The sequence below is a fragment of the Bos mutus genome, chromosome 15 (genome assembly GCF_027580195.1).
Source record: "Bos mutus isolate GX-2022 chromosome 15, NWIPB_WYAK_1.1, whole genome shotgun sequence".
Classification (NCBI taxonomy): domain Eukaryota; kingdom Metazoa; phylum Chordata; class Mammalia; order Artiodactyla; family Bovidae; genus Bos; species Bos mutus.
The window spans coordinates 73,645,620-73,671,093 of NC_091631.1; the positions used below are offsets into that span (position 1 = coordinate 73,645,620).

General features: G+C 39.8%; 1 protein-coding gene across 3 annotated transcripts in view; it reads right to left on the reverse strand.

Annotated features, from left to right (window-relative positions):
* Positions 1-7,723: 7,723 nt before the first annotated feature.
* The window catches only part of TMEM123 (transmembrane protein 123), a 72,592-nt gene continuing 54,841 nt past the window's right edge, over positions 7,724-25,474 (reverse strand). For all 3 annotated transcript variants that reach the window (XM_070384339.1, XM_070384338.1, XM_070384340.1), the window contains 3 exons: positions 14,374-14,715; positions 13,105-13,258; positions 7,724-10,273 (listed from right to left, as the gene is read on the reverse strand). In XM_070384339.1, coding sequence (XP_070240440.1) covers positions 10,249-10,273; positions 13,105-13,258; positions 14,374-14,715 — 521 coding nt within the window. In that variant the 3' untranslated portion in view covers positions 7,724-10,248. The remainder of the gene's footprint in view (positions 10,274-13,104; positions 13,259-14,373; positions 14,716-25,474) is intronic.

Consider the following 25,474-nt stretch of genomic DNA (forward strand, 5'->3'; position numbering starts at 1 on the left):
AGATCATGGCATCTGGTCCCATCACTTCATGGGAAATAGATGGGGAACAGTGGAAACAGTGTTAGACTTTATTTTTGGGGGCTCCAAAATCACTGCAGATGGTGACTGAAGCCATGAAATTAAAAAAACTCCTTGGAAGGAAAGTTATGACCAACCTAGATAGCATATTCAAAAGCAGAGACATTACTTTGTCAACAAAGGTCCATTTAGTCAAGGCTATGGTTTTTCCAGTGGTCACATATGGATGTGAGAGTTGGACTGTGAAGAAAGCTGAGTGCTGAAGAACTGATGCTTTTGAACTATGGTGTTGTAGAAGAGTCTTGAGAGTCCCTTGGACTGCAAGGAGGTCTATCCAGTCCATTCTAAAGGAGATCAGTCCTGGTTGTTCATTGGAAGGACTGATGCTGAGGCTGAAACTCCATACTTTGGCCAGCTGATGCAAAGAGCTGACTCATTTGAAAAACCTTGATGCTGGGAAAGAGTCAAGGCGGTAGGAGAATGGGACGACAGAGGCTGGATGGCATCACTGACTCGATGGACGTGAGTTTGAGTGAACTCTGGGAGTTGGTGATGGACAGGGAGGCCTGGCGTGCTGCGATTTATGGGGTCACAAAGAGTCGGACACGACTGAGCAACTGAACTGATACGGTTTTATAGAGATATAGTTGATGTATGACACTGTCTGTTTAAAGTTCACAGAATAATTATTTGACTTACATACACTGTGAAATGATTACCACAATAAGTTTAGTTAACATCCACCATCTCATATTGACACAAAAGAATTTCTTTTTCCCTTGGAATGAGAATTCTTAGGATTTACTCTGAACAACTTTCTTACATATCATACAACAGTGATGAACTATAGTCATGTTGTAATTATATGCCTAGTATATATTTACCTTATAACCTGAAGTTTGTACATTTTGACCTTTTATCCACATGCCCCTCCCCCCACACCTCACTTATGGTAACCACAAATCCACTCTTTTCCTGTGAGTTTGTGTTATTGTTTTCTAGATTCTGCATATATGTGATATATCCATTTGTGTCTCTCTGTCCAGTTATTTCACTTAGCATAATGTCCTCAAAGTCCATGTATGCCGTTGTGTATATATATATATATTTACACACCAAAACTTTTTTATCCATTCACCCGTTAGTGGTCACTTAGATTGTTTCTACATTTTGGCTATTGTAAATAATGCTGCTAATGAACATGGGGGTGCAGATATCTCTTCAACAGTGTTTTTATTTCCATTGGATACATTCCCAGAAGTGAAATTGCTAGATCACATGATAGTTCTATTTTTAATTTTTTGAGGAACCTCTATATTGTTCAGTTCCTTTCCAATTAATTTTTTTTTTGCTGTTATTGCAAGAGTTCTTTATACATTATGGCTATTAACCCCTTGTTACATATATGGTTTGCAAATACTTTTCGATAGATTGTCTTTTCATTTTGTTGATCATTTCTTCTGCAGACGCTTTTTAGTTTGAGGTAGTCCCACCAGTTTATTTTTTATTTTGTTGCTTTTGCTTTGTGGTATATTAAAAATAGTTGTTGCCAAGACCCATGTCAAAGAGGTTCTTTCCTATGTTTTCTTCTAGGAGTTTTATGGTTTCAGGTCTTATATTTAAGTCTTTAATCCACTTGAGTTAATTTCTGTGAGGAGTGTTAAGATAGGGATCTAATTTCACTCTTTACATGTGAATCTCCAAATTCTCTAGCACCATTTATTGAAGACTGACACACCTCCATTGAGAATTCTTGGCTCCTTTGTCAAATATTACTTTACCATATATTGTTCAGTCATTCAGTCATGTCCGACTCTTTGCAACACTATGGACTGCAGCACACCAGGCTTCCGTGTCCTTCACTGTCTCCTGAAGGTTGCTCAAACTCATGCCCATTGAGTCAACAATGCCATCCAACCATCTCATCCTCTGTCGTCCCATTCTCCTTTTGCCTTCAATCTTTCCCAGCATCAGGGTCTTTTCAAATGAGTCAGTTCTTCACATCAGGTGGCCAAAGTGTTGAAACTTCAGCTTCAGCATCAGTCCCTCCAATGAATATTCAGGACTGATTTCCTTTAGGATGGACTGGTTTGATCTCCGAGCAGTCCAAGGGACTCTCAAGAGTCTTCTCCAGCACCACAGTTCAAAAGCATCAATTCTTCAGTGCTCAGACTTCTTTATGGTGCAACTCTCATATCTGTACATGACTGGAAAAAACACAGCTTTGACTATAGGGACCACTGTTTGCAAAGTGATGTCTCTGCTTTTTAATATATCATCTAGGTGTGTCATAGCTTTTCTTCCAGGGAGCAAACATCTTTTAATTTTATGGCTTTAGTCACCATCTGCAGTGATTCTGAAGCCCATAAAAATAAAGTCTCACTGTTTCCACTGTTTCCCCATCTATTTGCCATGAAGTGATGGGACCAGATGCCATGATCTTAGTTTTATGAATGTTGAATTTTAAGGCAGTTTTTTCACTCTCCTCTTTGACTTTCATCAAGAGGCTCTTTAGTTCTTCTTTGTTTTCTGCCATATGGGTGATTCGTCTGCATATCTAAGGTTATTGATATTTCTCCCGGCAAGCTTGATTCCAGTTTGTGATTCATCCAGCCTAGCATTTCGCATGATGTACTCTGCATATAAGTTAAATAAGCAAGGCAACAGTATACAGCCTTGACAGACTCCTTTCCCAATTTGGAACCAGTCCATTGTTCCGTGTCTTGTTCTAACTGTTGCTTCTTGACCTGCATACATTCTCAGGAGGTGGTAAGGTGGTCTGGTATTCCAATCTCTTAAAAAATTTTCCAGTTTGTTGTGATCCACACAGTCAAAGACTTTAGCGTAGTCAATGAAGCAGATGTTTTCTGGATTTCTCTTGCTTTTTCCATGATCCAATGGATGTTGGCAATTTGAGCTTTGGTTCCTTTGCCTTTTCTAAATCCAGCTTGTACATCTGGAAGTTTTCTGTTTATGTATTGTTGAAGCCTAGCTTAAAGGATTTTGAGCTTTACCTTGCTAGTGTGTGAAATGAGTGCAATTGTATGGTAGTTTGAACATTCTTTGTCATTTCCCTTCTTTGGAATTGGAATGAAAATTGACCTTTTCTGATCTTGTGGCCACTGCTGAGTTTTCCAAATTGCTGGCATACTGAGTGCAGCACTCTAAAAGCATCATCTTTTATAATTTTAAATAGCCTAGCTAGAATTCCATCACCTCCACTAGTTTTGTTTGTAGTAATGCTTCCTAAGGCCCACTTGACTTCATATACCAGGATGTCTGGCTCTAGGTAAGTGACCACACCATCCTGGTTATCCGGATCAGTAAGACCTTTCTTATACAGTTCTTCTGTGTATTCTTGCCACCTCTTCTTAATCTGTTCTGCTTCTGTTAGGTCTTCACTGTTTCTGTCCTTTATTGTGCCCATCTTTGTATGAAATGTTCTCTTGGTATCTCTTAATTTTCTTGAAGAAATCTCTAGTCTTTCCCATTCTGTTTCTCCCATTCCTCTATTTCTTTGCATTCTTCACTTAAGAAGGCTTTCTTATCTCTGCTTGCTAGTCTCTGGAACTCTGCATCCAGTTGGATATATCTTGCTCCTTCTCCTTTGCCTTTCACTTCTCTTTTTTTCTCAGCTATTTGTAAGGCCTCCTCAGACAGCCATTTTGCCTTGTTGCATTTCTTTTTCTTTGGAATGGTTTTTATCACTGCTTCCTGTACAGTGTTACAAACCTCTGTCCATAGTTCTTCAGGCACTCAGTGTATCACATCTAATCCCTTAAATCTATTTATATTTCTACTGTATAATCATAAAAGATTTTATTTAGGTCATACCTGAATGGTCTAGTGGTTTTCTGTACTTCAATTTTAGTCTGAATTTTGCAATAAAGAGCTCATGATCTGAGCCATAGTCAACTCCCAGTCTTATTTTTGCTGACTGTATAGAGCTTCTCCAACTTCAGCTGTGAAGAATAAAATCAGTCTGATTTCAGTGTTGACCATCTGGTGATGTCCTTGTGCAGAGTTATCTCTTGTGTTGTTGGAAGAGGGTGTTTGCTATGACCAGTGCGTTCTCTTGACAAAACTATTAGCCTTTGCCCTGCTTTCTCAGGATTGCTTTAGCTGTTTGTAGTCTTTGTGGTTCTGTCTAAATTTTGGGATTGTTTTCTACCTCTGTTAAAAATGCCATTTAAATCTTGGTAGGGATTGCACTGAATTTCTAAATGGCTTTTGGTAGTATTGATGTTTTAACAATATTAATTCTTCCAACCCAGGCTATATTTCCATCTATTTGTGTCTTCTATTTCTGTCATCACTGTTTTATAATTTCAGAGTGGAGATCTTTCATCTCCTGATTAAATTTATTCCTAGGTATTTGTTTGTTGTTGATGCTATTGTAAGTAGGACCATTTATCTATTTTTCGAATAATTCCTTATTGGTGTATAGGAAAACTACTGTTTTTCAATGTTATTTTGTAAACTGCAACTTTATTGAGTTTGTTGAATAGAGCTAAAAGCTTTTTCGTGGGGCTTCCCTGGTGGCACAGTGGTTAGGAATCTACCTGCCAAATCAGGGGACACACTGGATTCCTGATCTGGGAGGGTCCCACATGCTGGGAGGCGAGTAAGCGCATGTGCCGCAACCTCTGAGGCCCGCGAGCCGAGAGCCTGTACTCTGTAACAAGAGAATCCACCACCACGGAAGCTTCTGCACTAGAGTGTAGCCCCACTTGCCTCAACTAGATAAAGCCCGCACAGAGCAATGAAGACCCAGTGCAGCCTATACATTTTAAAAAAAGATTTATGTTTTGTCCATAGTCTGTATTTAACAAAATAAAAGCTTTTTGGTGGAGTCTTTAAGTTCTTTTATATATAAAATCATGTCATCTGCAAACTGGGACAGTTTTACTTCCTCCTTTCTGATTCTGTTGCCTTTTCTTTTTCTTGCCTGATTGCTCCGGCTAGGACTTCTGGAACTTTGTTGAATAGGAGTGGTCAAAGTGGGCACCCATGTCTTGTTCTTTTTTTTTTTTTTTTAATAAGTTTTAGAATATGTATTTGGCTGCAGCAGGTGTTAGTGGCAGCACATGGATTGCCAATCTTCGTTGAGGCATGCGGAATGTTTAGTTGCAGCTTGCAAACTCTGTTAGTTGTGGTATATGGCATCTAGTTCTCTGACCTGGGATCAAACTCAGGCCCCCTGCATTGGGGGCATGGAATTTTATCCACCTGACCACCAGAGACATCCCTCTTGTTTTGTTCTTATCTTAGAGGGAAAGCTTTCAACCTTTCACTAATGAGTGTGTTAGCTGTGGGCCTATCATATATAACTTTTATTATGTTGAGGTACATTCCTTTAATTATGTTAAGATGAACGGATGTTGAAATTTTCAAATGCTTTTTCTGTGTCTGAAATATTTTTTTCATTCTATTAATGTGATGAATCACAGAGTTATTTGCATATGTTAAACCATCCTTACATCCTAGAAATAAAAGTCCCAGTTGATCATGGTGAATGATCTTTTTTGTGTGTGTTGCTGAATTCAGTTTGCCAATACTCTATGAAGAATTTTTGCAACTATATTCATCAGGGATATTGGCCTATAGTTCTCTTTCCTGGTAGTAGCCTTTTCTGACTTTGGTATTACAGTAATGCGAGCCTCATAAAACCAATTTGGGAGCATTCCTTCCTCTTTTTTTTTTTTTTTTTATAAGAGCTTTGATAATGATTTAGTTCTTTCAGTGTTTTGTAAAATACTCCAGTGAAGCTCTTTGGTCCTGGTATTTTTAGTGCTGGGAATTTTTGACTACCCATTCAGTCTCCTTATTAATAAATGGTCTGTGCAAATTTTTTATTTCTTCTGAGTTAGTTTGGCAGGTTATATGTTTTTCTTTTTTTTCCATTTCAGCAGTGGGCCAGGGTATGCCTCAGCTTTCTGGGAGTGAGAGTAGACCACGTTCCAGGGCTGCCAAATCCCTTTGAGGACCCAAATCAGGCAGACCTGCACCTCATCAAGTTCCCAGGTTAGACTGTGCCACTAAATTGATTCTGCAGATGAGCAAAGCTGCTGGGACTACAACACTTGCAGGTTGCTGGTCGACTTCACCTGCCACGTTCTGAATGCTGGTTATTGCAAGCCTTCTCCTTTTCTCTGTTGGATTCCCAGTGGTCAAGCCCCCCCAGATTTCCTTGCAGTTCCCATGGGGTGAGATGAGTGGGTGCTCCAAAGAAGTGACCCGTAGTGCTGGGGGAACTGGATGTCCACTCTGGGCTTTCTCTTCCAAATGGGGTAACTCTAAGCTCAGGGAGACCTCTTGGTAAGGTGTGGTGCTGGCCTAGGGGAGGGGCAGTGAGTCACTATGTAGCCCCTCCTCTGTACCTTTAAGTGTGGTCTTTCTTGGTGTCTGTGGTGCAAGGGGATGTGTCAGCCTCACTCCTGTGTTCCAGGCTTCTCTCAGCGCACAACAGTTGTTAGCTAGCTGTGCTTCATGTAAGTGGGGTGAGAGGAAGTCAGGAACAATCTATGTTGCCATCTTGGTGATGACACACGGCATTTTTTTTGTATGTATAAGATACTTCAATCTTTTAAAAAATAAGCTGAACCTTAAAAGGGCATTTTTTCCTCGACAAATGTGATGTTTATTGTATCTATACTCATACCATTGTTTACCTAAATAAGACACACATTCAAGCCTGACGCTGGGGGCATCACTCTGCACAGAGTGAAGCTGAAGTAATGATGGGGACGGAGGAAGAATTATGTACAAATATTACTGTAGGAGTACTTTTTATCATATAAAGAATTTTCTGCAGACTGCACCTTTTCCCCTTGGTTGAAGTGAAGTGAAGTGAAAAGAAGTCGCTCAGTCATGTCTGACTCTTTGTAGAGCCTGTAGCCCACCAGGCTCCTCGGTCCATGGGATTTTCCAGGCATGAATACTGGAGTGGGCTGCCATTTCCTTCTCCAGGGGATCTTCCCAACCCAGGGATCGAACCCGGGTCTCCCGCACTGTAGGCAGACGCTTTACCGTCCAAGCTACCAGGGAAGCCCTTCCCCTCTGTAACAATATATATTTAAGTCTTCCTTGCATGTGTGGTAAGTCGCTCAGTCATGTCTGACTCTGCAACTCTATGAACTGTAGCCCGCCAGGCTCCTGTATCCATGTGATTCTCTGAGCGGGCTGCCATGCCCATCTCTAGGGGGTCTTCGCATCTGGGGGTAGAACCCCCATCTCTTATGTCTCCTGCATTGAAGGTGGTTCTTTACCACTAGTGCCACCTGGGAAGCCAAGTCATCCTTTCGATAAAGTTAAATTATATCCAGTTGTAAAGAAAAAGTGTTGAAAAACCGTATGTTAATACATTTGCAGTTGATTTATATCAGGAATGGTAATTTTAAAATTTCTACAACAGATATACTTGTTTTAAAGGTTCTACCCAGAAGAATAAAAATAAATGGCTTTAAATGAAAGTCCTTTGAGCAGTGCCTCTCAGACTCTGGTGTTCAGAATCACCTGACAGGACTGCCGGGCCCCACCCCAGAGACTGGGATTCAGCAGACCTGGGCTGGGATCTACCGTAACAAGCTTCCGCGTGAGCCTGCCGCTGGGCCAGGCGACCGCACAACAATCTGCCTTTTCACTTTGGGCATTTTCTGTTAGTTTCTCCTGAGTTTGATAAAAATGAAGCAAAACCACACACTACTCTCTGATAAAGAACAAAATTTTATTCTAAAAATAGATCTCAGTAACAAGGAAATACCAAAAGTTGGTCCTTATAATAAAAAGAAAAAATGTAACAGAAATTTGCTTTATAATTTTTTCCTGAAAAATACAAAATTATCACTCTAATTTTGCCAGCTCTCATTAACTGTATTTGTATTATTTATTGTATGGACTATCCAAGGAAATTTAAAAATCATAGGTTGAATTCTACCTAATATTTAAACATACATTTGAATTGCTTTTATCTTCAAGTAAATACATTCTTAAAGAATGCAAATGAAACTGAACATTTGCTGAAGTAAACATAATGAGGAAGATAAATTTATACTTAGGAAATGTGCTCCAAAGTGAAATACTGGTTTATATAGCTGTTTCCCTTATTTTTTGCAGATAAACAAAAAAAACCCCAAACCCCAAAACCTGATTGCATTGAACTACTGATATTTGAAAGTAACAAATTGTACAACTTATATACAGAAAAAGACATAACTAAATTTTTTCAAGCCCCAAGCACAGGAAATTTTAAAGGCAAATAATGACATTCAGTACTTAAAAAGTGGTTTTATATTTTCAAAGTGCTAAGAAACAAGTATTCAAGAAAATTTCAGGCCTGTCTACAAAGTTCTGACTGACTTGAAGTACTGAAATATCAAGAATTCAGAAGACAAGTTAAGGTTAAAAAGCCTTCTTTACTATAAAACGTGTCTTCAGTATATTTTGCAAAAAAGTGAAGCAGTGGTTAAAGGACCAGTTATGGATAAGTTAGTAACATACAAGTTATCTATCAGCCCAGATCTCTTTTCAAACTAAGGCAAACACATGTTTCATAATTCTCCTTCCACACTGCATGTGTCACATCCACCCATCCTGTCACATCCATATTTTGGATAATTCTTATTATTCATCATGTCAGTTGGCCACAATACACAGTGAGTAGAAATGATCCTTTCATATCAGAATTCTTGATTCTCTGCACAAAAGTTACGTTTAATTCCTCCTAAATGAACGTACACATTTATTAGGACTTCTTAGCTCATTTCTGGGCTGTCAGAAATTGGTGTGATTTACTTTGACTGTCTAAGATAGAAGAAACAGTATGTTAGTACGTAGTATGACTAAGTATCTCTTTTGTTAAAACTTGACCCTGAGTTTTGAGTGCTGGAATATAAACTGTAAATCTGAAAACACTCCAAAATATGTTGGCTAATACTGCTGTCTTTACAATATTATGCTTTTTCTCTCCATTAACATAATACATCTGAAAGTGCCTCCTCCTCAGCAGGGGAGAAGAGGAGTAGTTGAGAGAAGACCCAAATATGGAAGCAGGAATGTCCAGTCTTAAAAACTCCTGTTTTAAACTGTGTAAGAATTTATTCCAAAATATGCTGGTGTTTTAGTGTAAAAACGCTATTTCCCCAAATCTCTGAGTGACACTGACGGACTGCACCTACAGGTGTAGCAGCCCGAGGGGAGCCCCACAGCCCCCGGCTTGGCAAACACAGCACTCACCTCTCATTTGGACCAAAGAGTGCTAAGTGTTGCTGTGGAAATCATCTAAAGGTCTTTTTTTTTTTTAAAGCTAGGTCTGTTTACATTATGTTAACCATTTCTAAACATTGAAAGCAGTTCTCCATCTGTTAAAAATATTCACTAAATATAAAATTAACAACTGAACATGAAATAAAGCAATTTCCAGTGATGACAGTGTTCTCACAGTAGCAAATCTAATTTATTTAATACTAACAACTAAGTCTTTAAAACATTATTATGTTAAACACTGCAATTACAGAGGGGGAAAAAGGCAGTTACATCAACTGCTATTGAAAGCGCAAAAGAAAAATACAGGCTCTCCAATGGTTCTCTAACAAGGATGAGCCCAGATACTGTTTCTAGTTAAAAATTTTTTTTTTTTGGTGGGGGAGGGCATGTATTTTGTTCTAAACAATATAACTAACTTTAAATATAGAAAATATTGATGGTTTCTGAAGAGACAATAAACTAAAATTATGCTTAAGACGTGGCTTATTCATATAATTTCTGCTATGTGGCAATGGTAATTAGGATATATCCAGCTGTTATTAGCACTGAGATTCTTTGTGTGACTAACAAAGACATCAGAATCCTTAGTGCTGAGACAAGCTCCTTATCTGAATGACCAGATGGCATCATACCCTTCAGTGATGATGCTTTCCAATTACTGGCCTATGTGACCAATGCCACAGAAAAGTAAAACCAGACTTGTTTGTCTTACTATGTATTTTCTAAAACTGAATATAATACCATTGCATTAACTATATGCTCCATATGTTCATTAAAAACCCCCAAACCAAAACCTTTTTCCTTTAATAATCATGAGGAATCTTTACATATTTATATAATACACTGTATATTATATGCATGGCCTGTTTATGCTATTTTCAAGAAAAGAATACTGTATTAAAGTAATAAATCAAAATGAGCTGATAGGGCTGTATCGCTCTTCCTTCCATTGGTTCTTGGAGTCCCTTAAATGATGGCATCATGTTCATCACTGTAATAAATCAAAAGTTAAAATTACTTTGTGTTTTATATTGTATCAAAATACTTATAGTTCATATTTTTAAGAAATGAATAATTTCTAGCTTCAGAATCAAAACTGTATTGCTTTGTGTTTTCTTAAGCAAAAGTACCTGGTATACTATAGTGGTTAAGGATTCAAGCAGCGTATTCAGGTTGCAAAATGGATCTACACTCAAATCTCTGCTCTACAGTGGCTGTGACTTTTCATCAATTAGCTATTATAAACCTCTTTAAAAAAGAAGATAACCAGAACAATCATTTTATGAGCATCTACTATGTGCCAGGTGTTCTGCTACAGACTTTGCACCCATATCTCTTTCAGTCATCACAGTAGCCCTAAGCAGAAGAAGGGCGCTGAAAAAAACGTGTGTGTGTGTGTGTGTGTGTGTGTGTGTGTGTGTGGACAATGGTAGGTATTTAATCAATCAATTCCATTTTGCAGAAGATCAGAAGCTAAGCAAGCATGTAAGCCTGTGGACTCTCATCCTGACTACTAGACACTGTGCTACACCGTTTACATGAATGTAGGCAGGCACCCCGCTAGTCAATAGAACCAGACTCAAATTTAAGTCTGTCTGCCCCAACCCCATCTCTTACCACATCACTCCACCGTCTATCCATGCAACCCTAAGAAACACGGCAGCTAACACTTTACTGCTGCTGCTAAGTCACTTCAGTCGTGTCTGACTCTGTGCAATCCCATAGACGGCAGCCCACCAGGCTCCCCCATCCCTGGGATTCTCCAGGCAAGAACACTGGAGTGGCTAACACTTTAATCAGTGTTATTATCCAATAAAGGAAATTAGAAATGCTCATAATTACTAGATACTGGTCTCAGTTTCCTTCATGGGAAAATAGTAAGTCTTTATTTATGGAATGTCATTGTTTATAACTTCAAAGGAATGAATGGCTTTAAAATACACTTTAAAAAAAAGTGTAGCACTAAGAAAAACATGGCCAATTAAACTACAACACAATGCTTTCTCATCCCATAGACTGTAACATACATCTACTTCGGAGGTGTTAAAATGTAGAAAAACACAAAAACAAAAATGTGTTCTGAGACTCAATGAAATAAAGTGTTTTCACTAGCTACTGGTGTGATATGAATAAGACTACTTCTAGAGTCACACCACCTTATACACCACACAGTTCCCTCAGTTATGGGGACTCTGGCCCTGATGTCCTCCACAGGGCATGCAGCATTATGTGGTCATGTACTGTGACAAAAAAGCTGACCCATAAAGCTAAAACTACATACTTCGTAGTTAAGGCACTTTAAAATGAAAACAGCACACTTAAATCTAGTTCCTTCATAGTTTTATAGTCTCAAGAATATCAATAAATATTGATATTATAAAAAAGGAGACGTATTAAATTTAATCAAAATGTGCCTTCTGTTTAACTGAAATTTACCACACGCACAAAAAAAAAGCCAGATGATAAATATTTCTAGGAACAGAGTGGTTTTAAAAAATATTTCAAATGTTAAAGCATTTTTAGAATTAACTTGATTTAGTTAGTTTCCTTTTTTTTTTCTTCTTCTTTTACAGGCTAGGCTACAAGAGGAAGAATGAATGTTTCTGAATGTGCTTTAATCTGACAAAACACCACCTTGATATTCTTTTAAAGTAAGCTGGATATGATGGCTACTATACATGGAAGGTAAGTTACAATTTAAGTATTTTTTAAAGTCTGGTTTTCTTAGTTCAGTGAAAAATCTGAGACTTATTTCGATATTATAATTTCCTCCTAGAAATTCATAATGTACATCAACATATCAAAGGCTTACAGAATTTTACTGTGCTCAATCAGCATTTCCCAAATGTTTCTGACATGGAAACTCTATGGGACACATATGTATTGACATATGACAACTTAAATTTTGGAAAATGCCATGTGTTCTATGGTATTTATTTTATATATACATTAACCGATGCTGGGAAAGATTGAGGGCAAGAGGAGAAGGGGACGACAGAGGATGAGATGGCTGGATGGCATCGCCAACTCAATGGACACAGGGTTTGGGTAAACTCCAGGAGTTGGTGATGGACAGGGAAGCCTGGCGTGCTGCAGTTCATGTGGTCTCAAAGAGTTGGACATGACTGAGTGACTGAACTGAACAATCAAAAGAATAAATTCACTCTTGTACATATAAGACTCAAAAGAAAAACCAAAAGGACTTTGTTGTAGTAACAAAAATTGGGAGATGATACCTCTAAAAACCATCAGCTCTATAGAATGACACGGTTTGTTGTTGAAGACTTGTTGATAAAGCTCACTTGAAAAGATGGTTTTACTGCAGATTAACTGATAATATATATTATACTAACAACTCATTATCAGGGAAAATGAGGCTGTCAGAATTTCTTTATTTCCTTTGTCACAGAAAGGAGAAATCATGTTTTTATCGAGGATGCTACTTTAGTGTGTCTTACGTTTGTCGGCAGCACTAAGTCAACAGCCTCAGGAGACCTGATATGGTATTTCTTGTGATTAGAGGTGTAAGCATGTGAAAAAGGCTGACTAAACTTGGGTCTCCGGTTAAAAAAAGAAAAAGGATGGCACACTAATAAAATACAATCATTTTTACAGGTATATATATCCATTTTCATTTGCAAATAATTATAATCATGAGCTTGTACCCAATTTGCTTTAGGCACAAAGGATTAATAGGAATATAAGTCATAAATCTATGAATTATTAATCACTGAGATGAACACTGGCTCTACTCTTATATTTTGTCATGATATTTAAATAAAGAACTAATAATAATAAAAGTCCTGGCCAATCAAAACTTACATGGTTCTATACCGAATGCCTCGTCTTGAATAATACACTTTGCATCCAATGTAAAGAAAAGATAAAACTCCCAATGTTAATACAATACCACCAACAAAGCTGCCAGTATCAAATTTTGATCCTTTATTTTCCTTAGAAATAATAGTTGTTGTGACTAGAAGAAAACAAAACAAAAAACAGGTTTTAGTGCTTTTAAAATACATTGTAATCAACTAAAACATTCTGAATTTCCATGTAAGCACTCTGTACTTGGGGATAAGAAGGACATGAAGTTGCTCTCCAGTTGATTTTGTGTCTAGTGACTGCCTGGCTTTAGTTTTCTTCAGCTGACCCAACACATCCCTTATTAAAGAAACCCCCACTGCATGCAGTCCCAAGATCTTAATGCGAGACTGGACTTGGATGGGCTACCAAAACCATCCAAGGCAGCACGAGTTGGGGAATTCTTTTATGAATTCTCTTTAAGAGTTCATGCCCTAAACAAAACTTGTCTGGGTAACAGCTGTAATCCTGAAACTGGATCCAATTTGAATAAATGTTTCTAACTGAAATTCCTCCTTTTGAACAAATTGTGAATTTTAACTATTTTAATTTTGTGAAGTCAATACATAAATTGTAGTAATAAGGAAGAGAAACTATTCAGAATAAAAGTATATAAAAACACAAAAAAGAAACCATAAAGTCTGATATTTGTTCTGGTAAATGTAATCAACAGCTTTTAAAGAGAAGTTCAACTTTGGATAACTTAATGAGAATTTTAAGGTTTTTGAATTCCAGGTTTCACAGGCATTATATTTTAGACAAATGAAGAAAAAGAGTGCTGAGACTAATAATATATATGTGACTATATCTAATACCATTAAAAAATATCTTTATGGCACAAGTGGATTAAAACCGAAGTTCACCATGATTTAGGTTTAGAATCATGGAGACTGACCCTACCTAATTCCCTTCTAGAGTGAGGTACAAAAAATTAAAGGTATGACAAGTTTTTAAATCATGCAAAATAAAATTCCATTAGGATAATTTATTTATTTACAGATGGATCTTATACAGTCATTATTTGGCATGATTAACTTGGAAGCTAATTTCTTAAAGGAACAAGATAGTTACTACATCAACTCTTTTCCTGATCTCTACAACTAATTTATATAGGAAATGAGAAATAATTGCCTAAATTTCTACATTTTACAGAATGGAATGGTATAAATGCGGCATTTTAACAACTATTTTTCAGCATAGGGAAAAACAGGTCCATTTTATACATACCTGTTACTGATGAAGAACTATTGTGGGCTGTGGGCACTGTGGATACTGATACCTGGGATGTATTTTGTGAAACATTTGTTATTTTGGGTGTAGACCTTAAGGTGGTAGAAGTCATATTTGTTGAGACCACTGGTGTTATCATTTTAGATGTTGCAAAGGGTGTCGAGGTGGTGGCTGTCCCATGATTTGAGGCTGGGGAATCTTTAGTTTCTGATGATGATTTTCCTATGTCTTTCAAGGTGGTAGTGGTCACATTCTTTGAGACTGGGGAAACTGAAGCAGTTGATGGTTTCGCACTGACGTTGGAAGGTTCATGTCTATGGCTCGGATGTCCCTGTGGGTCTATGAGAAGATATAGAAACATTAAAGCAAGAGCTGTGACTCGGATAATCAAGCTTCCACTTCACTGCCTTTCATGGTCACACATAAAGGAAAACGTCTAACAAACACAGCAGCATGAAGATACTTAGTCTCCTAATACTCTGCAGTACACAGCAATAAGCCATAAAATGTCTCAAAACAGAAAAATATTCAAAAGGAACCAAGTCTGTGTTTACATAGAGTTAGGAACTTTTGTGACCATATGGTGGGGAGTGGAGGCGGGGAAGGGGAAGGAGACCCAACCCAGAAGACGGAGCTCTTTCAGTACAGGGACAGTGTCTTAACCACCTCCGTCTGAATATGCCATACTTTATGTCACAGTATTAGTTGAAAAGATTATTAAACCAATGGATGTAAAAGGGTTTTTAAAGTTTAAAGTTTCCCTGCCACATTCTTCCAAAAGGCTTTGGGGACAAACAGTAGCTGCATGCTTCTAACCGCCTGAAGTGGATGTGAGCATAAGTGGGACACTCTTTATAAGAGTAAAACCAACCTCCCATGATACATTAGAAGTGAAATAACATTGCAGAACATGGTTGGTTGGAAATCTCATAGTGGTAATAATTTTCCATCGTTGGAAACATATTTCTAAAAATATTTTGGAAAGCTTAAAATATGCAAAAGCCAGTTTTATAAGGGGAAACCATTCATGTTAATTTAAAATAAACAACTGGAAATAAGTAAGCACTATTACCAAAAAATAAATACTAAATATCTATGTATAAAATGCCCTATGGCCAAAAGCAAACATTTCTGTCTTAATAATTTTTCATATTCTATCTTCATTGTAACACCATAACCTAACTGATACTTACAACTAAGATACTTTAGTTATTTATAATTTACTAAATAAATGTGTGTTAGTTGCTCAGTCGTGTCTGACTCGTTGTGACTCCATGGACTGTAGCCTGCCAGGCTCCTCTGTCCATGGGATTCTCCAGGCAAGAATACTGGAGTGGGTAGCCATGCCCTTCTCCAGGGGATCTTCCCAACCCAGGGATCGAACCTGGGTCTCCCGCACTGCAGGCAGATTCTTTACTGTCTGAGCCATGAAGGAAGCATAATAAATACTATTTTACTATATACTATCCAAGGAATCAAAAATCTCTCTCTGCCCTATTGTTGTTGTTCAGCTCCTCTGTCTTCCACTATCTCCCTGAGTTTGCCACACTCATGTCCACTGAGTTAGTGATACTATCCAACCATCTCATCATCTGCCACCCCCTTCTCCTCTGCACTCAATCTTTTCCAGCATCAGGGTCTTTTCCAATGAGTCAGTTCTTTGCATCAGGTAGCCAAAGTATTGGAGCTTCAGCTTCAGCATCAGTCTTTCCAATGAATATTCAAGGTTGATTTCCTTTAGGACTGACTGGTTGCAATTTATTTCTTTGTGTCTGTAGGTTTAGGAGTTGCTATGTTGCCTGCATTTTCTCATTTCACTCTCTCTGGCCAAGAACCAAGTGGAAAGAATTCGCCCCTGGGCTGCCGTCTCCACCGACAGCAGCATCAGGCCTTCAGGGTCCCTGTCACACCCAAAAGCCATGACTTCAGGTACTATCACCCTATCTTTCACAATTATTCTGGACTTTTTATTCAAAGAATTCAAATATTTATTTTCAGCTTTAAAGGCTGGTTTTAATAGTGCTTCTTATCTGGCCATCAGCTTTTACTATTTAAATTCCTATCACCTTTTCTGAACGCCGGGTCTTTATTGTGTGATCTCTTCTACTGAATATTATCTGATTTTTAAAAAAAGACAAAAGGAATTAGTACTTCTATATTATGTTGTTGTTGTTCAGTAGCCCAGTTGTGTCTGACTCTTTGTGACCTCATGGACTGCAGCACGCCAGGCCCCCCTGGCCCTTACCATCTCCTGAAGTTTGCCCAAGTTCATGTCCACTGCATTGGTGATAATACAAAAACTTTTGTATTATATAGACTAATAAATTATCATTATTCAAGTAGATGATAGAAATGCTATGAACTTGAACTAATCTTTTATTAATCAATTAAAATGCTCTACAGATATAAGTAATGTACTTTAGCATTCAAATAATCAACTGTTATTTTAATCTACTGAATTAATTCTATTATAGTGAAATTAAATACAGCAAAGAACCATTGTTTATATCATATCTTTAGAACAAAATGATCTTTGCAGAGTGGAACAATGAACACAATGCTGCTTTTGGATTATACACACACACACACACAGAGCCTACTCTCTTCTCCCGGCCATAATAAGATATTCTTCACAGATACTGTACAAAGTCACACAGGCAAAACAGGGACCTGTCAGGTTAGTTCATTAGGAAAATCCAAATGTGTTAAAGAAATGACTAAGCAGCTAAAATTTTCTACAAATTTTGCCTGACAAAACAGGCAAATAAGTTTCACGTTAAGGTGTGTTCTGTGATGTTTAAATGTGTTAGCTGCAATGCAAGGAAGCTCTCTTCAAGGTCAGAGCTCACATTCAGTGAGTCACTCCCCCGACCCCTGTCTATAATATAAGTGAATGGTCCTCTGGGCTCCTCTACAAATGAGACCATCCCTCCAAGGGCATCTGGGCGTCTTCCCTCTCCCAGAACTGTTCAGTGACTGGCCAGTGTCCTCCATGGCAAGGCACAGTGAACACCTGCAGAGACGTCGGAAGAACAGACTATGCACGCAGAGCTTGGGAAGGGTTAAGCTCTGCTGTGTTAGCCCTTCAGTCTCCGCAGCCTCTGAGAAGCAGAAGTTGTAAGGATGTGGAGGGCGGGTGACATGAGCGAAGGGCATCAAAGGGACCAAGCTCTAGTTATAAAGTGAGTCAGTCATGGGGATGTGATGTAAAACACATGGTGACTCTAGTTAATACCACACTGTGTATTGGAGTCTTTAAGAGAATAGACCTGGAAAGTTCTCATCACAAGAAAAAAATGTAACTAAATATGATGACAGATGTTATACAAATTCTTACATATATTATGATAGATGTTACTTACTGTGATCATTTTGCAATACAGACAAGTATCAAATCATTATGTTGTATACCTGAAACTAATGTGTTATATATCAACTATGTATCTCAATCCAAGAAAGTACAAAAACATCAAGTTAAAACAAGACAAAAGAGGGTACAAAGGCCCAAGGAGGGTATGTTACTGGAAAGTATGATGTGTGCTCTTTGTCCACCCCCACCTCTGCCCACGGAGTAAAAGAGGGGAACACAAACCCTTGCCCTCAAGCCAAGTTGGGAAGGCTTCAAGGGAATCACCTGAAGAGCAGGCCCAGCATCCACTGGACCTGAAGGGACAAACACTGAGATCTTACTCCGGCCTGAAAAGTAACTCTAAAGGCGAGAGGCCATGGGTGAGCCATCTCTACCTGTCAGCAGAGTTTAAAAAGGCTACTCTGGGAGTTGATTCTTGCTTCCAGTGACAACAAAGGTGCTTGCTTCCCATGAAGCAAATCAGGCCCTGTGGAACACAGCCAGCACGGGGCTGCTTTACACGACAGCTTCGCACAGAGTTCTGCACAGAGGGGTGGAGAGATCCAGCAGAGAGGTGGGACATCAAACAGCGGGGGCCACGGGAATGGCATCACCAACTCAATGGGCATGAGCCTAAGTAAACTCCGGGAGTTGGCGATGGACAGGGAGGCCTAGCGTGCTGCAGTCCATGGGGTTGCAGAGAGTTGGACATGACTGAGCGACTGAATTGAACTGGACTGAAGGGAGTGGAGTGTGAGGGCCAGCAAGGGGGAGGTCCCAGGGCATCCAGAGACTGGCGGGGGAAGTGCCAGCTGAGGGTCTCTCCAGAAGCTCCCCAAGAATCACATCTGCACCCAGGGGCACCTCCACCGGCTGCAAACATCCCAGCGGGCTTCTCCCCAAGCCCCTTCAGGCCTGCTTCCATGAGGTCAAAACAGCAGAGGTGAGGGGAGAAGGGGGAACAAGGACGGGGGCCGCAGTGCAGCCCCCTTACAGGGCCTGGGCTGCCAGAGAGAGGAATCCCACTCATCACAGTGCTATTCCTTTTGGTTTCAGTCTGAACAAGACAGACATCCTACTAACTACAACTCGTTCAACAAGCTGAGCACACATACCGTCAATAACACCTCAGCTAACCTGCCTCTTGAGAAATCTGTATGCAGGTCAGGAAGCAACAGTTAGAACTGGACATGGAACAACAGACTGGTTCCAAATAGGAAAAGGAGTACGTCAAGGCTGTATACTGTCACCCTGCTTATTTAACTTATATGCAGAGTACATCATGAGAAACGCTGGGCTGGAAGAAGCACAAGCTGGAATCAAGATTGCCAGGAGAATGAAGAGGAACTAAAGAGCCTCTTGATGAAAGTGAAAGAGGAGAGTGAAAAAGTTGGCTTAAAGCTCAACATTCAGAAAACGAAGATCATGGCATCTGGTCCCATCACTTCATGGCAAATAGATGGGGAAACAGTGGACACAGACTTTATTTTTCTGGGCTCCAAAATCACTGCAGATGGTGATTGCAGCCTTGAAATTAAAAGATGCTTACTCCTTGGAAGGAAAGTTATGACCAACCTAGATAGCATATTCAAAAGCAGAGACATTACTTTGCCAACAAAGGTCTGTCTAGTCAAGGCTATGGTTTTTCCAGTGGTCATGTATGGATGTCAAAGTTGGACTGTCAAGAAAGCTGAGTACTGAAGAATTGATGCTTTTGAACTGTGGTGTTGGAGAAGACTCTTGAGAGTCCCTTGGACTGCAAGGAGATCCAACCAGTCCATTCTGAAGGAGATCAGCCCCGGGTGTTCATTGGAAGGAATGACGCTAAAGCTGAAACTCCAGTACTTTGGCCACCTCATGTGAAGAGCTGACTCATTAGAAAAGACTCTGATGCTGGGAGGGATTGGGGGGCAGGAAGAGAAGGGGACGACAAAGGATGAGATGGCTGGATGGTATCACTGACTCGATACACATGAGTTTGGGTGAACTCTGGGAGTTGGTGGTGGACAGGGAGGCCGGGCGTGCTGCAATTCATGGGGTTGCAGAGAGTCGGACACAACTGAGCGACTGAACTGAAGTGAACGCAGGTGGAGCTGCAGGACAGGGTATAGGGGGCACACAGTTGTCAACACTTATTTAGTGTTATGTGTTGACCTGTGTCCCCTTAAAATTCATATGGTGAAGCCCTAATTCTCAGTACTTGAGGATGTCGCCTTATTTGGAGATAGGATTTTCACAGAGGATTATAATCAAGTTAAAATGAGGTTAATGAGGTTATCGGGAAGAGGCTTAAGTACCTGGTAACCTTGTAAAGTGGGAAATCTGGAGACAGACAAACATACAGGAGCAACACCATGTGAAAATGAAGACAGAGATCAGGGTGGTGGTTCCAAGAGGCCAATGAAAGCCAAAGCTTGCCAGCGAAACACCAGAAATGAGGCAACAGGCATGGAACAGACCTCTGTCATCAGCCCTCAGGAGGATGTATCTGACAGTCTGTCGACAATCTGACAATCCATCTCTGCTGTTTATGCCACCCTTTCCTGTAGTAGCCCTGGCAAACGAATGCACTCAGGATCACAGTTCTTGCATTTCTAACAAGACGTGTCTCTGGGCAACAGAGACTGGTGGCTGTGCTAAGCTGGTTCCTTTCACAGATCTTTGAAACTCAGATCTTTGAGACAAATTCAGTCATTCAGTACTTGTCAAACCACTCTCAAAACTTGCTTAAGTAAAACCTGAGATCATCTATAGATTTCAGTCAGAGCTATAAAAATGTCCTGACCTTAACTCTTGGTTTCAGCTAACAATCACAGGAAGAGGAGGCGAAGGCCTGCAGTGAGGGCACCATGTGCCCTCCGTGCCAGCAGCTGCCGCACTCAGAGGGAGAGGAACGAGACAGACAAGGTACCTGTGGCGATGAGGGGCGCTGTGCCACTGATGCAGAGATGCTCAGAACACACCTACTTCCACGATTATCACCACTGCTGCCGGAATCACAGCACGTGAAGAGGATGCTATTGAAGATATTTTCAGTTCACTGATACAAACATCCAAAAAAGAAAAAAGGGATACTCCAAGCGTTTCTAACACCAGCCAGCCGCCTTCTATCACAGCAGGACCAAGGACACTATGAAGCAGCCTGTTTTTTTAGCACCAAGTAAAAGTACTCATCCTCTTCAGAGTCTGGATTTATTTCAACTACCTTTGTATACCCCTTCACGGATCATTGTCTTGTTGTGGCAAGGGAGCTTGACTAACTCAATGATGCTACAAGCCACGCTGTGCAGGGCCACTCAAGACGGATGGGTCATAGCAGAGAATTCTGACAAAACATGATCCACTAGAGGAGGGAATGGCAAACCACCCAGTATACTTGCCATGAGAACCTCATGAACTGCACAAAAGGCCAAAAAGATAGGACACCAAAGATGAGTCCCCCCAGGCCTGAAGGTGTCCAATACGCTACTGGGGAGGAGCAGAGGAAAATTACCAGTAGCCCCAGAATGAAAGAAGCAGCTGGGCCAAAGCTGTAAGACACTCATTTGTTGATGTGTCTGCTGACGAAAGTAAAATCCAATGCTGCAAAGAACAGTATTGCACAGGAACCTAGAATAGAATGTTAAGTCCATGAATCAAGGAAAATTGGAAGTGGTCAAGCAGGAGATGCTAAGAGTGAACATCGACATCCTAGGAATCAGCAAACTAAAATGTACGGGAATGGGTGAATTTAACTCAGATGACCATTATATCTACTACTGTGGGCAAGAATCCCTTAGAAGAGACAGAGTAGCCCTCACATTCAACAAAAGAGTCTGAAATTCAGTACTTGGGTGCAACCTTAAAAATGACAGAACGATCTCAGCTCATTTCCAAGGCAAACCATTCAACATCACAGTAATCCAAGTCTATGCCCCACCACTGATGGCTGAAGAACGTGAAGTAGATTAGTTCTGTGAAGACCTAGAAGACCTCCTAGAACTAACACCTAAAAAAGATATTCTATTCATCATCAGGGATTGGAATGCAAAAGTAGGAAGTCAAGATAAACCTGGAGTCACAGGCAAGCTTGGCCTTGCAGAACAAAACGCAGCAGGGCAAAGGTTAACTGAATTCTGCCAAGAGAATGCACTAGTCATAGCAAATCCTCTTTTTCAACAACACAAGAAACAACTTTACACACGGACATCACCAAATGGTCAAGACCAAAATCAAACTGATTACATTTGTTGTAGCTGAAGATGGAGAAGCTGTATACAGTCAGCAAAAACAAGACCTGGAGCTGACTGTGGTTCAGATCATCAGCTTCTTGTAGCAAAATTCAGGCTTAAACTAAAGAAAACTAGGAAAAACACTAGGCTAGCCAGGTATGACTTCTATCAAATCCTGTCTGAATCTGCAGTGGAGGTAATGATAGATTTAAGGGACTAGATCTAGTTAACAGTGTGCCAGAAGAACTATGGACAGAGGTCCATAATACTGTACAGGAGGCGTTGAACAAAACCATCCCAAAGAAAAAGGAAAGCAAGAAGGCCAAGTAGTTATCTGAGGAGGCTTTATGAATAGCCAAAGAATGAAGAGAAGTGAAAAGCAAGGGAGAGAGGGAAAGGTACATCCAATTAAATGCAGTTTCAGAGAACAGCTGGAAGAGACAAGAAGGCCTTCTTCAACGAACAGTGTTTAATAACAGAAGAAAACAACAAAAGGGAAAAGACTAGAGATCTCTTCAGGAAAATTGGAAACATCAAGGGAGCTTTCCGCCCAAAGATGGCACAGTAAGGGATTAAAAATGACAGAGACATAATAGATGCTGAAGAGATCGAGAAGAGACTGAAAGAGTACACAGAAGAACTGTATAAAAAAGATCTTAATGAATCAGATTAACTACGATGGTGTGGTCACTCACCCAGAGCCAGACATTCTGGAGTGCAAAGTCAAGTGGGCCTTAAGAAGCACTGCTTTAGTTAATAAAGCTAGTAGATGTGATGAAATTTCAGCAGGACTACTCACATCCCTAAAGGAGGATGCCATCAAGGTTTTGCATTCATTATGTCAGCAAATTTGGAAGACCCAGCAGTGGCCACAGGACCGGGTACACGCCCAGAGGGCTCTTATCGCTGGGCCTGAAGGGCAGACTTCTAATTAAACACAAATCGAAGAGCTGACCACAGTCCTTTCCGGAGACCTGGGGTGGATCCTATCTTCATGATTCCCCTCTGCCACACTCCAGAGCACCTGGAGTATATCCTGGAGTTGGCGTGGATGTGTGTCTGGTGCCCTGTTTTTTTGTGGCTGCTCCCCAGGGGACACCCCTTGAGCACCTGGCTCTGGAGGCCAGGGACACTTATGTTCCTAGATCCCGTGGGACTGTAACAAATGAAAGGTAGTTCCTGGCGGACTGCCACCCGCAGAGAACTGCACAGACAGCAGACGGAAACACATTTGTCTTTCTGAGAGGAGGCGCTCTGGCCCGAGGGGCAGGTTTCAGGTTTGGCACACTTCTAGAGGCCCACAAAGGTGCTCCGAGGGGATGAAGGCTGGAGGACACCATCTTTCCCCCCTCTCTCTGCCTAACCCAAGGTTTTCAAGATCTTCTGCAAATTTTTTCTGATGCCCCAGTTTTTGTGATGCTGCCGCGGGACAGCTCCAGATCACCCAGCTCTAGTTGCCTGTGGGGCTTGTGTTTGTGGTCCTGCAGGGCTGCGTATATTGGCATACTCTGAAAGCTGTTACTTGCGGGTCTGGCTTCCAATCGGTGCTCACTGAGATCCTCTCCTATGCTGACATGTCTTGGCACACCCTCAGCTATTAGCATCCATTAAAAGTAAACAGACTACTTAACAAACAAAAAGGTTTGAGAGAGAACCACGAGCTAGGGCAGGACTGAACAAGGTTCATCTCCTACAAGGATCCACTCGTTCAGGTCTGGGCCAGATGGCTGTTTTATCTAATACATAGAAACCATGACAGAGAGTCAAGGAAAAGGAAGAAGTAGGAATATGTTCCAAAGTTAAGAACACGATAAAACACTATAAAAATACTTCAATGAAACAAAGATAAAAAATTTACCTGATAGAAAATTCAAAATAACTGTCATAAAGATTCTCACTGAACTTGGGAGAAAAATGGATGAGCACACTTCAATAAAGAGAAAATATAAGAAAGTATGAACAAGAGACACAGAGCTGAAGAATAAAATAACTGATACAATAAAGAGGTTTAACAGCAGAATAAATAAAGGATCAGTGAACTCAAGGACAGGACAGTGGGACTCTCTTAATCAAAGCAGCAAAAAGAAAAAAGAGTCAAAAAAATGAAGGTATTTTAAGGGACTTATGGGAAAACTTATGGGAATGTTATAAATAAGCTGTTATATGTAAGCTTCATGGTAACCACAAAGAAAAATACCTGTAGTAGATAAAGAGAAAGGAATCAAAGCATACCACTAAAGTATGTCATCAAACCACAAAAGAGAACAAAAAGAAGAAATAGAGAAACTGCAAAAGAGCCAGAAAATAGTTAACAAAATGGAAATAAGTCCATATTTATCAATGATTACTTTAAATGTAAATGGACTAAATTTTCCCATTGAAAGATATAGACAGAGTAGATGAATGGTTTTAAAAAAACACCCATCTGTATGCTGCCTACAAGAGACTCACTTCAGGTATAATGACATAGAGAGACTGAGGAGAGGGAACAGAGAAAGATATGCCCTGCAAATGGAAATATAAACAAAGCTGGGGTAGCTATACTTGCATGAGACAAAGTAAACTTTAAAACAAAGACTGTAATAAGAGACAAAGAAGGGCATTACATAATGATAAAGGCGTCAACCAAATAAGAAAATATTTGCAAATATTTATGCACCCAACATAGGAACACTTAAGTATATAAAGCAAACATTAACAAACTTAAAGGGAAAAATAAGACAGCAACACAATAACAAGAGGGACTTTAATATCCCACTTTAATCAATGGATAGACCATCCATCAGACAGACTATCAATAAGGAAACATTGACCTTAAATGACAAGTTAGAACATAAAAGACTTAACAAAACTAGTACAGAACATTCCATCCAAAAAGCAATAGAACACACAATCTTCTCAGTGCACATGGAAAATTCTCTGGGATAAATCATATTATTAGACCAGAAAACAAGTTCTTAACAAACTTAAGAAGACTAAAATAATATCAAGTATCTTTTCCAATCACAATGGTAGGAAACTAGAATTCAATTACAGAAGAAAACTGGAAAATGCACAAAGATGTGGAAATTAAACAACATGCTACTGAACAACCGATGAGTCAAAGAGGAAACAAAAAAATACCTTAAGACATATGAAAATGGAAATATAGGATTCCAAAATTCATGCATGCATGCTAAATTGCTTCAGTCGTATCCAACTTTTTGTGACCCCATGGACTGTAACCTGCTAGGCTCCTCTGTCCATGGGATTCTCCAAGCAAGAATACTGAAGTGGATTGCCATGCCCTCTTACAGGGGATCTTCCTGAACCAGGAATCGAATAAGCATATCTTATGTCTTCTGCACTGGCAAGTGTGTTCTTTACCTCTAGTGCCACCTGGGAAGCCCCTTATGGAATGCAGCAAAAGAACTCTATCAGTGAAATGCACAGCTGTAAATGCCTACCTCAAGAAACAAACAAAAAACAAAACTCACATAAACAACCTAAATTTACACCTAAAGAAACTAAAAAAAAATATTAAACTCAAAGTCAGTAG